The following is an 18,462-nucleotide window of genomic DNA, read 5'->3' as shown; positions in this document are numbered from 1 at the left end:
AGAAGAGAAGAGAAGAGAAGAGAAGAGAAGAGAAGAGAAGAGAAGAGAAGAGAAGAGAAGAGAAGAGAAGAGAAGAGTTAAAGCTCCCCTCAAACAAATCGCATCCGCATTAATGTTAATTTTACTCACATTTTCATCGTGATTTGAACATTGTTTTTTAACACTGAGTGTTACCTCGTACTGGCTACCGGCGTAATATGCAATGATTGATCTAAGCGGGATTTCATACTCGTCAAGAAAGCATCGCTTCATCGCATCCTTGCTGATACTGAGGTCACCTGTAGAGTGACCCCACCCATTCGGTAGTCGTAAACTCGTGCTTTGCGACATATGTCGTAAACCCACATTTGATGCAGGTGTTTCGTAGTTTACACACACAGTAGGCAACAAATATACAGTAGATACATATGACGTATTATTTGGTTTACATTAAGGCTAATATCGTCAAAGTGTCTGAAGGTTATATTATATTGGTTAAATGACGTAAAAACGAATAACTCTCTGACAATAAAGGCTAAGTGGGTAAAATAAAAGCGAAACAAAGAGACAATACACAAAAAATCACTTACCTGACAATGTTAATCATTCTACATGTTACATGTTTTTTTGGTAGTTGAGTGGTAATTCCACACACGTAGCCACAGAAAACGCATCACCGTATCTTTACGCTATGATAATATATGCAACCACGTTGATGACGTTGAAGTGCCGCTCACGTGTGTCAATTGAGAGGGGGTGTAACTTCAGCCGATAACACACTCAGCATAGCAATACACGTCTCAACAATAAAACATTATTTAGTAAATGGTATAGGATGTATAATAAAATTGTTAATTGATAAACAGTTTCATAATAATTGCGGCCATTAGTGATCAATCGTGACGTCATTCGATGCTTCCAAGCAACGACACTCTTTGTGAAAGTTGAGTGACCAGCTAAATTATCAACACGTAAGTGATATATAAATAAATAAAACGAAAATACGCAGAAAATAGAACAAGAAACGTGTTTCTATCATTCACGACTACTCAATGCTTAAACGGTATGTCGTCATTCACAGTAAATTGAATCGCATTCAATAGCAGATGAATAGTCAGTGTATCCCCGACCTTGATATTCATCTTAATGACGTAATGATATGTTAAGGACATTTCCTGTACTACATCCTCACATGGCTTATTAAAATATGATTAATAATTATTATGATTAATTACTCGTGAGTCTACCCAAACGACGATTGATTCTAACGTACATCAAACATATGTGCCACATGATACTGGCAGAGGAGACTGGTTTCAGATCGACCCATTTAATTAAGCTAAAATGTAAATATTGGACTTATACGATATGACATATATTAAGAACAAAAATTATGAAAAATAACATTACTTTGTCTCTGTATCTTAAAAATATATACCATATACAAAGCACGGCCTGTGTAAACCCCTGGGTAGGTAGAACCTTTACTTTGACATACTCACCGTATTTTTAGTACTTTCTGATTTTTTTGTAGTTATTAGACCTTTTAAATTTGTAGTTATTTTTAGTTGCTTTATTTTACAATATTTTTACCTCACTGTATCCACAGCAGATTACAGTTGCGTAATAAACTATTATTATTATATCGTTTACATGAAATGTATATTTTCTACATGCTGTAGTACGACATACTGTACCCAGGTACAGTAATCCTATCTATGTGTATCTATTATGACACTCTATCATCACGTGCACAAGACAGTTTCGTTATTATGATGGATACACTGAATTCGTTATACGTCGGAATATTGTATTAAATGGTGTCATATTATTTTACGACAATGTAAATTCTTTTCACAAAAGCCGTTTATTGGGTGGAACCAGATATATTCCCATACATGCTAGATTCAGTAGTCACTCCCAAAGGGGCCACATAGGGTGAAGGATAGTAAAAACTGTCAATTGTATTAGCACAATTAGCAATTAAAAGACCACACACTACTCCACACGTACTCACGTTTCTACCTGTCAGTCATTCAACTCACCGCCGACGCCGTCAAATTATCGTCGAGAAACGAAACTATTGTAATGGGCGTATTATCCGTAAAACACGGGAATAACATATTTGAGGCGGTCTTTCGTATCTTTTGATGTAGACCGACAACAGGCTTCTTTTATAAAGTCCTATACAGCCATACTGACATTTGGTTGCTTCCGGTAATTCGCAAAGAACGTCATCCATCATGATTCTTTAGAGACACTAACTTACATGGAGATTTTGTGATTGTGTATTTTGCACGACTTCCGGGAGGGATTATGCCTATAAGTTAATCAAAACTTAATTGACAACTTCAATAAATATTAACAGTTTGAATGAGCTCCAAGGTCCCCTTTTCAGTTTAATTTAGGTAAAGCAGGTAGTAATAGTTTCTGTTCAAATCACTATTATGATTGCCTTCCCCGCTATTTGCGGAGTGTGCAAAAAAATATACTACAAGGACCTTGTCCAAAGACAATTACGTTTCCCTTATGTTGTCATAGCTGTATTATTAAAGAGTCTTCCTGGAACGTTGTCGAGCCTCAAACCGCTTCCGACGTTCAATTATGAGTGGTGTTATGAAACTTGATACGCTTATTTTAAAAGTTGGAAAACTTGAACCGAACGTTATCGGTTACTCTGGTGTTATACTCTGACCAACTTGGCTGGTATGTTTCCTGACCATTTCGATCGTAGTTTATTCCTCAAGGTTTTCGTGCACGTGTCAGGCAAAATATGAATTTAAGAGTCCCGTGATGAGTCCACGGACAACACGGTAGAATCATTCATGCGAGTTACAACTGCCGGAATTCGGCAGAACAAAGCGCGCCTTTCGCTGCAGCCGATTCGTCATGCAAATATCCAATCTCCTTCCTTCCTGTCGGTCAAAGAAAAATCCCGCTTTTTAAAACAAGTATATGAGAAATCATTCGGATAATATTTCACGACTATTTCCTTATATGGAGTAAGTTCAATTAGTAGTGGTTACAGTTTTGTCAATATTGTCATTTTGAATGTGCGTATGTCTACCCCCGGCGACTCTTTAGCCAATCCATGCATTGCGTGGTATAAAAGGCCGACAGTAAAGTAACTTGGACAGTCATTAAGCATACGCCACACACAACGGAACATCGCTTGGCACAAGTACACTGAGTGCAACAAGTGTCGAATTACAAACTCCATTGGAAATTTTAATAATATTACAGTATGGAAAGACTATCTGCAAATATCCAGGACATTTTTAAATGTACCAATATCATGTTGATTTTCGTTATGGCAGTTGACTTCATGGGTGTTAGATCAGCGTCACTGTGTGGTGGCCCAAACGGAGTGGAGGCTGCAGAGTTCGGAGCCGGCTGTTTGACGACGCAACCTGTAGCCGGGGCGGTAAGTTTATACTATTGTATATTATTAGATCAATTGTCGACGAATGCAGTGAATCTCTAAATATAGACTTTGAGTTGTAATACAAGATATATGATATTGTACTGCTTCACAAATCCAATATCTGGAATGTGGACCTATTTGTCATCTTTAAATGCTCGACCTCTGTCGATTTTAGCTATATTTCTGAGCGTACATCGTAACTTTGTATACATGGTGCAGTTGTAAACGATAGCTTGTTACTGTCACCTAAAAGTCAATGTGGCAGAGGTCCCCTTATTTTAATTCGTTTATACTGACCCTACAGCAATAACTCCATTGCAACTGTCAATTTGTCTTTATTGAGAAATAACTCAGAACACAGACGTAAATATCCAATTCTTAAAAGTTGTCTAGTCGAGGTGCCGTTACCACTGCGACTGTGGGACGTTGCGTTGATTTCCACGCAGAGTGTGTTGTCCTTACAAAGGATCCACCGTAGAAGGGAGATGCACTCAGAGAACGATTAATACAGACACAATATTGACCTTGACTGATGGAGACGTATTAACCCATGGGGAGCTATGATATAAGGCAAAACACAATCAGGAAGTCACGTTCGAGCAATAACGCTTTGACGGGCTTTATACACACTTCCTACAGACAGTTCCCATGTAGTGTTTGTATATTTTGTGTTTAGAGTACTTTCACGATCTACAAAATTATAATTCATTTTAACCATATTGTAGTGTGATATAAATATTATGAAGTCCTTATCAACATTGTGTCAAGGTCTGACGATCGGTTATTGAAATTGATACGTTAATGTTGTTTTCCTTCAAGGATAACCGTGTTTTCTCATCAAAAGTGGGCGTTTCCATGTGCATAAAGAATGTTGCCGGGTGAAAGATAAATACATCACGTTTGTTTTCACACAATATACTATTTCCACAGCTCTAACCAATTTACCAATTTAGACTGCCATGAAAGGAGATGTCTCCCTTGCTACTGTGGTGCTTGGTCACAGTGGCGACTGTGCTGGCTACTGATCTCGGTTCGGTCAGTCAATATTATTGTATAGCGAATACATTGATGCCTATTCTATAGGCGTATTGTGCTGCGTTAATGACTGGTATGGTTACAATTAGACCAGAGCATTCCCAACGATGAACACGTTTATAAAAAGTCAATATTGGGCAAAAAGGTCCCCTCTCGGGGGATTCAAGAAACCAAGTTTTAAGGAAATCGAATCTCATCTATTACGACGAGAACCGAACACGTTCTAAACAGCACACCTGCGTCAACGCATTTACTTTCTGTGTTAATCTTACAAAGAATGTAACACTCTTTCCCTATTAACTGATTTTGGTTTTTTGCCAAAAATATTTAGATTTCGTTTCTCTTTTGAAATGTATTTTTTTATTATTATATATGTACAAGAAACACACACGCACATGTATCCATTTGCGATGCAGATACGTGGAAGGCTCATTGCAGTACTCCACTATTTTAATTTATTTACCCCTTTCTTTTTTACTGTTTTCCACACAGATTAATTGGCCAGACACCGGCAGCAAAGTTCAGATCTGGTCACTATTGAGCAGAAAAAAGGACGGCTTCTTAAGAGTTACCGACACGCCGTTGGAAAGTGAACAGGGTGCACACACCGTTTACAAAGTGGACGCGAAGGGAAAGCTGGACAAGGAAAACAGTGAGTAGCATTGCACTTAGTTCGCTAGCTGTTATTGAATCTGGCAGCATACACTATAATTGTATATTGTATGACTTGTTGTGACGTGTACGTGATATTGACATAAACTTGAGCTGTAATTAAAATTTACTTTACCATCCATATATAATTGTTGGAACGAGGTGATTACTCTCATCATTTCATCGAAACATCACAGCTACAACGCTCGTTACGGTCACGTCACGGTAGTACGAGAACATTCAGCACTTTAAAGTACAAACAAGTTGAAATCAAAATGCAGTCATGTTCACAAGTCCTTAAGTTGTGTGCATGCATATTTCATTACATTGGATTGAATTGAATGGCCAGGAAACCACCTGTTTTTATAAGCAAAGTATGATTTTGTTAAAGATTAATTTTAAGCACCTCTGGTTTATTCTCTGTTGACATTTCCTGAGCACCTGGGACAGCCAGTTGCAGGATTCCAAATATGTCTATTAGTATTCCGTTGATACGTTGGCCTGCAATTCTAGCATGCAGAACTTAGGTAGTTTTTCGGTTGACTTATTTTTAATGAATAGAGCTAACAACTTATCAAGAGTAACTGTAACGAATACTACCTCACATGTTCCCTCATTGCATGTAAGAAAAAACCACAACGATTGTGGTAGTAGTTTCATTTGCATTAAGACCACGGGAAATGCCAACGTTGAGTCATGTCTATGTTTGGTTTTAAATAACGAGCTTTTAACGAGGTCGACTATGTCGGTTTCCTTTTACAGAATATATCTTCTCAGCACTCAAGAATTGATTAATTTATTTCTGTTTGTTCTGCTGGCCTGCAAAAATACTAGGTTTCTTTCTACGCTGATATTTTGTGGCATATGTTTACGGCGTTTTTAGATCTGCTGATACCACGTCAGACTGTTTGGTTGGATTAATCGTTGAGTTGCAGCATATCAGCCTGAACCTTAACTGTGTCGTGGAATCCAGGGCTGTACAATATAAACATTCCCTCCCTGTCAACATCTTTCCTCACAAACGTATCTAACTTTACAAGTGGCATGGTACGGCGAAGTGATGAACAGCCATACCAGGAATGCATTGCATGGTTGGAATCGTCCGTTTACAAACTTTCGGAGAGAAAATAAAATTTGAGAGCTGAGTTATTGTTTGGTACAACATGTACATCTGTTATCGTCCGTTCATTCAGTATATCCCATACAATGTCCGGAACTTAACCTTCAATTGGTAGAATTCCTAACACCACAAATGAAATCAACCCAATCTCACAGGTCATCCGGGGATTTTCATGGTAGTGGCGATAAATTTTATTAGTGGAAACCGACAAGAAATAAAAGAGAACGTTGTTTGTTTCTTCACACGGTGATGCCATATTAAGACGAACTCTTCATCAGTTTTATAACAACCCTATAACTTTTATTGTATCCAACAATACCTACAATGTTTGATGGCAACGCCGTCTCCCGTAACCATGACAACTCAACATATCCCACCAGTTGTTCTAGTCTATTGGATCGTTCCCTGGTCCCATGTAGGGTAAATACGTGCACGATGACGTAATGCCCACCAGGTTTAGAAAGTGCATATAAAACTTTCCGCCCATCCCGTTTTACAACTTAACACCCTAACTCAAATGCACCTGCATGTATGGGTGTGGTATCTTATGGGAACACTCACCTCCCACGGTGTGATAAGCCACCATGGTGGTGTCAAATCAATACAAATCTTGTATTAGCCAATATGTCGTTTGTCAGTCATTTTATAATATTCTTATACGTCTTTATATTATAGCGATGTTCCAGCTTTATCAACTTCCGCAGACGACAGAAGACGTAAGTCATCCGACATCACAGAATATCTTATTAGGCATGCCAGGTGAACATATTAATAAAGACAGTAATACCATCTATGTTCTCACTAGCTGGCCACTAGATGCAACCTCTGATGAAGACCGTACACTGGCTGCCATGGTAAGTTTCTATAGTAACATACATTTTGATCTGGCCATAAAGAGTACATCAGACACGAAATGTTTATTTTCGTTGAGTTGAGATATTTATCGACGTGGATAAATAAAATTGACGTACGTTATAATAGAAACAAATAACAAAATATATTTATAATGAGACGAGCAAAGAAAACATTTTTTCTTGAAAGACAATAGACTAAATATATACTGACGACACCTTGCCAACCTACTCAGCCAGTAGTGCAGTTAACCTACTCAGCCAGTAGTGCAGTCAACCACCGTGGCGAAACTCATATGTCCATACAATGTTCATTTGTTGGCACGGGCCGTGAGTCACTCTCGTTTTACCCCAACTTTATAAAAGCATTCTATTAAACCATTATATTGCCATTACACGTGTATCCAATTCGCCTTACAACATGTTAATGTCACCTACACAATACGTAACTTCATGTAACGTGAGATTGCCTTCTGAAATCTATTATATAAATCCACATGTCCCCTAGAATGCATCCTGAAATCGAGGTCATGTATGGATTGCTCTAGAAACTCTCGAGGTCGTTTTATTACCACGGTTCAGCCACTCATATACCCTCATCAGTGCCCTTCCGGTTACCTGCCGTTTCTGTCTCCGTAGGAACATGTACGAACGATACAAATAAAATCACACCCTGCGGTTTTGCGATTTGTAAGTCTTAACGAAACTTATAGAAACTGTTAAGACACTCCTCTTGCACACCCCTGAGTTTTTCCTTTGTCAAAGTTCCAAATCGCCTTTTCAAAACTCGATGTCGTAGCAAACAATTGCAAAAGAAGCAGGGCTCCAGTGAAATTGTCTTTTCACAAACTACAACAATAAAGACCGACCCGTCTTCAAATATTTACGTCTGGTCTTTCGAACTTGTATCAACTGCAAGAAAAAAAAAATAAGACTAAATGTATTCACCAATTCATGCTCAGCGTTTTCGATCTCAGACATGCGCATTGGCGTTACTCTGTTTACTTCCTTCGTCGTTCGCATGATTTCTAATGAACAGCAAGCATGACCGTGTTTTAACAACTAAACGATTTTGAAAATCCCCAAACATACCATAACACAGAGAAGCTAAGGATGTATTTTGTTACACACCTAACCAGACACTTATGCACAGGTGGGTGGCTCAAACTAAAAAACAAATATTTTGGTTTGGAATTCACCGGAAACACATACGCGATGATGTTGGTAATGTCTCAACAGGTGTGAAAATAAACCATGGTCACAGTTTTAAAAATGTCCACACACAGACTTTTTAGTTCCAAATAAAGTTTGAACGCGCGTGACATTGATCACCTTTCAGAAACTGTTCCAGTAACATATTTAAACATGTCCACACACGGAAATACTACATGTATTGTTTGACAAGGGACTTCGGCGAATTATTGACGACTGAGTATTAATTCAACAATGCCACAATATTTAGGGTTGGTCAGGTATCACCGGTTGCGTATTACGTCATCGTCACCACATCCGGGGATTCGTACTCGTACATCACGATAAACATAAAGTCTTCCGGGTGATATATAAACCAAATTATAAACACAAGTTTTATTCTATTCTATTCTATTCTATTCTATTCTATTCTATTCTATTCTATTCTATTCTATTCTATTCTATTCTATTCTATTCTATTCTATTCTATTCTTAATTAGTTCTTTAAATTTTGATCAGCGCTTTGAAATTATACGACCTATATATGATATAGTTCATGGCCATCCGACATTCCCAGATAAGTCCTATAGTCAATAACGCATATGAATCATAATAAAAACACAGACACAAATATTAAACATTGAATGAGTTCGTGATCACAACAAACGAAACGTGCAAGAGCAGTTGTAAACACAGATCAATCCATTTAAACATTATACTGCTATTCAATCTTCTTAGATATAAAAAATTATTACCGTGTTAAACATCTTAAATGTGTCTTTTTTACAGAAATTTGATCTGAGTGATATGTGGACGGACCCTGTTCCATGGCCTCATATTAGACAACTAGCACAAGTTGCGGACAGTGTTCGACTAACAGCAATATACAACCAGCACACAAATTTCTACGAGATTAGAGACCACATCGAGAATGTGGGATATGAAAACAGAAACGAAGAAAGATATCACTATTTACGAGCGGAGGGAAGCGGTGTTGTAAGGCGAGTCGGCAAGAGAACGTCTCATCAACAACCGTTTAGTAATAATCCAGCGACTTTATTTTATATCACTGACTTGGGAAGCGACTCGCACAGGGAAAACGGCGCCAATGAAACAGAATGAAAAGTGTCTTTGACATTTTCAAGGACGTTCTGCAATGTGAATTTGACTCTGAGCTTTCGAATGACGCCAACCATTGTTTGAATGGCGTGTCGCCCGTGACAGTGAGTTCACGGCGGAATACCGAATCTGTGATAGGCAAACAGCGGATATAATCAGACACACAATTTGCTCAGATGAACGATGAAACTCGTGATATGGAAAGATAGCGAGTGGAATGATAGATTGGTCATGTGTATATTATCTGATATATTCAAACATCGATACCTGCATATGACGTCACTTGATCACTGCCCATTTACAACTCAGGTGCTACATTCCCGTTAATTCGGAACACGGGAAGACAAACAATATAAAACCATGTTTTAGTGTACATACCTTTTTGATACACATTTAGTATAGTAAGGTGCGTTATATTGCAACAATGTTTTTATATGTTTATATTTATGCTATGTACTCATTTAAGGGCAATATACGCACGACGGTGTGCTGTGTATAGATATTGGTGCATACAATGTGATTATTACGTCACTGATTACGTCACTGATTTATAGTTGAAAATTGCGACAATTGCAAGATGAATTTGTCTCAACATCAATTAAAAGCAATACCATGGACCAAACACAGCTATCTCGTATTAGACCAAACACAGCTATCTCGTATTAGACCAAACATCATTATGCATAACTATTTTTTTAGATTATAGTTCTTTTACATATATTTATTTCACTTACGATGTATTTATTACCAAACAAGTTATTATAGAAATATGAAACACATATCAAAGAGAAATTAAAATAAGAATGTTTCAGTAAAAGCTGTTGGGTTTTAACTGTTCATATAAATCATACAAGAGCGCCGCAAATGAATGAAACCGATGGCAGATGTAAACATTTCAAAAGAGGTCATTGCCCAAGAAAGTTGTACAGCATTTATATGCGGACATAAGTAACATTGTCGGGTCACAATTACTTGGAAAATATATATATTCATAGTTTCGGGCCGAGAGGGTTGTAATTTTTGTTTAACTATCTAGATTGCCTCTTTTGTTTGTATATTATCATCTGCCTCGATGTAATCCAATTGTTCCACCACGATATCAAGAGTATACAGTATAGATTGTCTACCATGATATCAAGAATATGCAGTGTAGACATCTACAATGATAACAAGAATATACATTGTAGATTATCTATCACGATATCAACAATATGCTTTGACGATATCTACCATGATATCAACAATATGCAGTGTAGATACCTACTATGATATCAACAATATGCAGTGTGGATTATCTGCCACGATATTAAGAATATGCAGTGTAGATATCTACTATGATATCAAGAATATGCAGTGTGGATTATCTACCACGATATTAAGAATATGCAGTGTAGATTATCTACTATGATATCAAGAATATACAGTGTAGATATCTACTACGATATCAAGAATATGCAGTGTAGATTATCTACCACGATATCAAGAATATGCAGTGTGGATATCTACTATGATATCAAGAATATGCAGTGTAAATATCTACCATGATATCAAGAATATGCAGTGTAGATATCTACCATGATATCAAGAATATGCAGTGTGGACATCTACTATGATATCAAGAATATGCAGTGTAGATATCTACTACGATATCAAGAATATGCAGTGTAAATATATACCATGATATCAAGAATATGCAGTGTGGATATCTACTATGATATCAAGAATGTGCAGTGTAGATTATATACTACGATATCAAGAATATGCAGTGTAGATATTTACTATGATATCAAGAATATACAGTGTAGATATCTACCACGATAAAAAGAATATACAGTGTAGATATCTACTATGATATCAAGAATAGGCAATGTGGATTATCTACCACGATATTGAAATATGCAGTGTAGATATCTACCACGATAAAACGAATATGCAGTGTAGATTATTTACTACGATATCAAGAATATACAGTGTCGATATCTACCACGATAAAAAGAATATACAGTGTAGATATCTACTATGATATCAAGAATATGCAGTGTAGATTATCTACTACGATATTAAGAATATAGAGTGTAGATATCTACAACGATAAAAAGAATATACAGTGTAGATATCTACCACGATAAAACGAATATACAGTGTATATATCTACTATGATATCAAGAATATGCAGTGTAGATTACCTACTACGATATTAAGAATATACAGTGTAGATATCTACCACGATATCAAGAATATGCAGTGTAGATTATCTATCACGATATCAAGAATATGATTTGTAGATATCTACCACGATATCAAGAATATGCAGCGTAGATTATCTACTACGATAATACGAATACACAGTGTAGATATCTACTACGATAAAAAGAATATACAGTGTAGATATCTACTACGATATTAAGAATATAGTATAAATATCTACTACGATAAAAAGAATATACAGTGTAGATATCTATTATGATATCAAGAATATGCAGTGTAGATTATCTACTACGATAATAAGAATATACAGTGTAGATATCTACTACGATATTAAGAATATACAGTGTAGATATCTACTATGATATCAAGAATATGCAGTGTAGACTATCTACTACGATATTAAGAATATAGAGTGTAGATATCTACTGCGATAAAAATAATATACAGTGTAGATATCTACCACGATAAAACGAATATACAGTGTAGATATCTACGATGATATCAAGAATATGCAGTGTAGATTATCTACTACGATATTACGAATATGCAGTGTAGATTATCTACTACGATATTACGAATATGCAGTGTAAATATCTACCATGATATCAAGAATATGCAGTGTGGATATCTACTATGATATCAAGAATATGCAGTGTAGATTATATACTACGATATCAAGAATATGATTTGTAGATATCTACCACGATGTCAAGAATATGCAGTGTAGATTATCTATCACGATATCAAGAATATGATTTGTAGATATCTACCACGATATCAAGAATATGCAGTGTAAATATCTACCATGATATCAATAATATGCAGTGTGGATATCTACTATGATATCAAGAATATGCAGTGTAGATTATATACTACGATATCAAGAATATGATTTGTAGATATCTACCACGATGTCAAGAATATGCAGGGTAGATTATCTATCACGATATCAAGAATATGATTTGTAGATATCTACCACGATATCAAGAATATGCAGTGTGGATTATCTACTACGATATTAAGAATATACAGTGTATATATCTACTACGATAAAAAGAATATACAGTGTAGATATCTACCACAATAAAGCGAATATTCAGTGTATATATCTACTATGATATCAAGAATATGCACTGCTGACTATTGGCTGCAGTTTGTATTTGTAAATACACAACATAAACCGACAAATCACATATACTGCATAAACTGGCACGTAAACATATGGCATAAACTGGCACGTAATTATATGGCTTAAACTGGCATGTAAATACATGGCTAAACTGACACGTAAACATATGGCATAAACTGGCACGTAAATATATGGCTTAAACTGGCACGTAAACATATGGCATAAACTGGCACGTAAATATATGGCTTAAACTGGCATGTAAATATATGGCTTAAACTGGCACGTAAACATATGGCATAAACTGGCACGTAAACATATGGCATAAACTGGCACGTAAACATATGGCTAAAACTGGCATGTAAATACATGGCTAAACTGGCACGTAAACATATGGCATAAACTGGCACGTAAATATATGGCTTAAACTGGCATGTAAATATATGGCTTAAACTGGCACGTAAACATATGGCTAAAACTGACACGTAAACATATGGCATAAACTGGCACGTAAATATATGGCTTAAACTGGCATGTAAATATATGGCTTAAACTGGCACGTAAACATATGGCTAAAACTGGCATGTAAATATATGGCTGAAACTGGCACGTAAATACACGGCATAAACTGGCACGTAAATATATGGCTTAAACAGGCACGTAAATATATGGCTTAAACTGGCATGTAAATATATGGCTTAAACTGGCACGTAAACATATGGCTAAAACTGTCACGTAAATATATGGCTTAAACTGGCATGTAAACATATGGCTTAAACAGGCACGTAAACATATGGCATAAACTGGCACGTAAATATATGGCTTAAACTGGCACGTAAACCTATGGCTTAAACTGGCACGTAAATATATGGCTTAAACTGGCACGGAAACATATGGCTTAAACTGGCACGTAAACATATGGCATAAACTGGCACGTAAACATATGGCTTAAACTGGCACGTAAACATATGGCTTAAACTGGCACATAAACATATGGCTTAAACTGGCATGTAAATATATGGCTTAAACTGGCACGTAAACATATGGCATAAACTGGCACGTAAACATATGGCATAAACTGGCACGTAAACATATGGCTAAAACTGGCATGTAAATACATGGCTAAACTGGCACGTAAACATATGACTTATCCTGGCACGTAAATATATGGCTTAAACTGGCACGTAAATATATGGCTTAAACAGGCACGTAAATATATGGCTTAAACTGGCATGTAAATATATGGCTTAAACAGGCACGTAAACATATGGCTTAAACTGGCACGTAAATATATGGCTTAAACTGGCACGTAAATATATGGCTTAAACTGGTACGTAAACATATGGCTTAAACTGGCATGTAAATATATGGCTTAAACTGACACGTAAATATATGGCTTAAACAGGCACGTAAATATATGGCTTAAACTGACACGTAAATATATGGCTTAAACAGGCACGTAAATATATGGCTTAGACAGGCACGTAAATATATGGCTTAAACTGGCACGTAAACATATGGCTTAAACTGGCACGTAAATATATGGCTTAAACTGACACGTAAATATATGGCTTAAACAGGCACGTAAATATATGGCTTAAACTGACACGTAAATATATGGCTTAAACAGGCACGTAAATGTATGGCTTAAACAGACACGTAAATATATGCTTTAAACTGGCATGTAATTACACGGCTTAAACTGGCACGTAAATATATGGCTTAAACAGGCACGTAAATATATGGCTTAAACTGGCACGTAAATATATGGCTTAAACAGACACGGAAATATATGCTTTAAACTGGCATGTGGATTTACACGGCTTAAACTGGCACGTAAATATATGGCTTAAACTGGCATGTAAATATATGGCTTAAACTGGCATGTAAATATATGGCTTAAACTGGCACGTAAACATATGCATAAACTGGCATGTAAACATATGGCTTAAACTGGCATGTAAATACATGGCTAAACTGGCACGTAAACATATGACTTATACTGGCACGTAAACATATGGCTTAAACTGGCACGTAAATATATGGCTTAAACAGGCACGTAAATATATGGCTTAAACTGGCATGTAAATATATGGCTTAAACAGGCACGTAAACATATGGCTTAAACTGGCACGTAAATATATGGCTTAAACAGGCACGTAAATATATGGCTTAAACAGGCACGTAAATATATGGCTTAAACAGGCACGTAAATATATGGCTTAAACTGGCATGTAAATATACGGCTTAAACTGGCACGTAAATATATGGCATAAACTGGCACGTAAATATATGGCTTAAACTGGCACGTAAACATATGGCATAAACTGGCACGTAAATATATGGCTTAAACTGGCATGTAAATACATGGCTAAACTGACACGTAAACATATGGCATAAACTGGCACGTAAATATATGGCTTAAACTGGCATGTAAATATATGGCTTAAACAGGCACGTAAACATATGGCTTAAACTGGCACGTAAATATATGGCTTAAACAGGCACGTAAATATATGGCTTAAACAGGCACGTAAATATATGGCTTAAACAGGCACGTAAATATATGGCTTAAACTGGCATGTAAATATACGGCTTAAACTGGCACGTAAATATATGGCATAAACTGGCACGTAAATATATGGCTTAAACTGGCACGTAAACATATGGCATAAACTGGCACGTAAATATATGGCTTAAACTGGCATGTAAATACATGGCTAAACTGACACGTAAACATATGGCATAAACTGGCACGTAAATATATGGCTTAAACTGGCATGTAAATATATGACTTAAACTGGCACGTAAACATATGGCTAAAACTGGCATGTAAATATATGGCTGAAACTGGCACGTAAATACACGGCATAAACTGGCACGTAAATATATGGCTTAAACAGGCACGTAAATATATGGCTTAAACTGGCATGTAAATATATGCCTTAAACTGGCACGTAAATATATGGCTTAAACTGGCATGTAAATACACGGCTTAAACTGGCACGTAAATATATGGCTTAAACTGGCACGTAAATATATGGCTTAAACTGGCACGTAAATATATGGCTTAAACAGGCACGTAAATATATGGCTTAAACAGGCACGTAAATATATTGCTTAAACTGGCACGTAAATATATGGCTTAAACAGGCACGTAAATATATGGCTTAAACTGGCATGTAAATATATGGCTTAAACAGGCACGTAAACATATGGCTTAAACTGACACGTAAAAATATGGCTTAAACTGGCATGTAAATACATGGCATAAACTGACACGTAAACATATGGTATACCCTGACACTTAAATACGTGGCTAAACTGGCACGTAAATATATGGTATAAAACGACATGTAAAGCATTGAAAGTTGTTTACTGGTGTTCTGAATCAGTAGATTGTTACACTGTGTTATATAAATATGAGATAATATTATAAGTAAATTCATATCACAAAGACAGTTACGGATTTTGTATCACATAGACTTTAAAACACGAAAATAACATTGTTATTTTGAAAGCTCAGATACTGGGCCAAGAACGGGCACCTGTTTAATCAGCTATGACCTGAATATTTAAGCAGCATAACACATGAAATTGATATATATTAAAGTAGATGTAGATGAAGCAACCACTTCCAACACCGGTCATAATAAAATTAACGACAAAACTGTTTGTAGAATAGCAACAAACAATACCGCAATAAAATTATTTCCTGTTGTTATGGCGACGACCTTCGCGGGGAAACTATTAAACCGTGTCACATAATGTGGGGCACTCCAGGTCACGGAATCATGTGTTTTGAAATCAATCATTTTTGCGACAGGAGAGGTCGACCGAACGTAAGATAATTATTGTTATATTTTCCAGACAACCTTATAATAAAGCGCCAAGGCTCATTATCTACGGAGTAAAATTAATTTGAAATGTACCGTATATATATGAAAATATGTTCATTATTATCTGTGATAACAACTCGAGGGAGGAATGATAACTGTACTACGTCACCACAGCTCGCTCATTATAATGGTAGCCTGCAAGACACAGAACACGCCCATTGAGTTACAGCTATGAGCAGTAGTAGATTCTTTTCATGGTAAATTATAGTGTTATGTTTATCATCAAATATAAAAGCATTCCCATGTATTGAGCCACGCAATCATGTAATATTATTGATAGATGCCACTCCATAGGACGTTCACATTTAGTGAGTATTGACATTGATCTTAGTAGATACTACGCAACCGGACTTTGTATAATCTTTTTATACCTCTATGGTAGACGCCTGCTTAGCAATCCTCGTTCTATGGAATTAAACTAATGTCAATTAGTAAGATCTGGATACATTATACAATAAGAATAAGATGTATATTACTTGCGGCGTGGCGTGTCGCATAGAATTAATATTATTAAAATCATTATTATTAATATCCAAACATACACAGTTCGTCTGTGTATTCTGTTATTTAATGAGCTATATGAATTATTTTATCGTGATTGAAGATTGATGAGTGCATTTTTCATGCCCTTTGCAGAATTCTGGCAGTCAGTGACTACGTCTTACCTAATATCAAATTACTTTATAAGAGGACAGTACCCCGTTCCACTATAGGGAAAGAAGTGAAAACGTCGCTATACCGCGTGACAGTCTTATTTACTGCAACGACAAATCACATTGTTAAAGTGAATAACTAATTCCTTGGGCAGATATAACTATGAAGTTGTTGTACAAATTTAGCACATCACAATGGTACAAAAGATGGTATCTGAACAACCCCTAATGCAAAGCAACACAGAAGAGATCATTGTTACCAGCGTAATTCCAGCTAAACTTTATACTATGGTTGAATACATTCCAATTTATTCTGTAACACTCAATCAAACGGTTTACTCCAAGTATCCAGTGTCCGAGAAAATACACAGTGGTTTTCATTCATTGCTTGTGGATGCAGTTTCGGGGTTGTTAACCAATCGTGAAGAGAAATCGAAGGGAAAGCCATTACTACGTTGGATTGACAGGTTTGTTAAAGTGAATCGTTGTATTCAGTGGTGAGGACACATACAAAACATGGAAACAGAGGAACAAACGAGCACAAACCACATCCTATGTCCTTCAACTTTTTGACGCAAGGTATGATGCGATTTTGAGGCAAACTTTTTGCACACTTAATTTCCGTATTGTACTCTGCACGATATTTAGTGTTTCAATGGATTGCTTTTGGTGAAGAAATCGCTAGTCGAACCATCTTCCATGGATGGATAACCCAATCTGATTAAAATACAATGATGGCAGAGAGGCTCTGGTCACTGGTGTGCATCGCCTATGGAAGTCACGTTCGTGTCTCGTAGAAACCAAAAAGACCTCGCAGTTCAATTTCTAGTAAAAGGCGTTGTGATTGGCTGGCATGCGTGTTTAGTAATACTTTAGTTCAAATCAACTCTGTTAATCAACGACAATGTATGAAGCAATGTTAATTTGTTATGGCAAATTTTCGCTGAATATTTCTCCTGCCAAGAACGATAATATATAAATCAACCATTTGTCCACGCTAGCAATTAAAATTACATTGTATACATCTATACTGTAAATATAGTTGGTGCAACTTAATAGGCTTACCAAAATTATTTATCATGAATTTCAGTTGACACGAACTCGCGTAAAAAAATGTACCCAATTATCCATACATCTCACCATTTGTCTCTATACTGAATTTTGTGTAAGTACAAAATTCTTTTCAGGATACCTACTTAATACGTA

At 36.3% G+C, this 18,462-nt stretch overlaps 1 protein-coding gene across 1 annotated transcript; it reads left to right on the top strand.

The window, feature by feature from the left end:
• The first annotated feature begins 3,132 nt into the window (after positions 1 to 3,132).
• LOC144361659 (uncharacterized) lies at positions 3,133 to 10,187 on the top strand. Its single transcript, XM_078013520.2, has 4 exons — positions 3,133 to 3,403; positions 4,931 to 5,090; positions 6,885 to 7,063; positions 9,041 to 10,187. The coding sequence occupies exons 1-4, from the start codon at positions 3,224 to 3,226 to the stop codon at positions 9,371 to 9,373; spliced, it is 852 nt and encodes a 283-aa protein (XP_077869646.2). The 5' UTR covers positions 3,133 to 3,223; the 3' UTR covers positions 9,374 to 10,187.
• Positions 10,188 to 18,462: the final 8,275 nt, after the last annotated feature.

Source organism: Saccoglossus kowalevskii, chromosome 1 (assembly GCF_978046115.1).
Source record: "Saccoglossus kowalevskii chromosome 1, keSacKowa6.1, whole genome shotgun sequence".
Classification (NCBI taxonomy): domain Eukaryota; kingdom Metazoa; phylum Hemichordata; class Enteropneusta; family Harrimaniidae; genus Saccoglossus; species Saccoglossus kowalevskii.
Note: the sequence above shows the minus strand (reverse complement) of the source record. Positions and strands in the feature narration are given on the sequence as shown.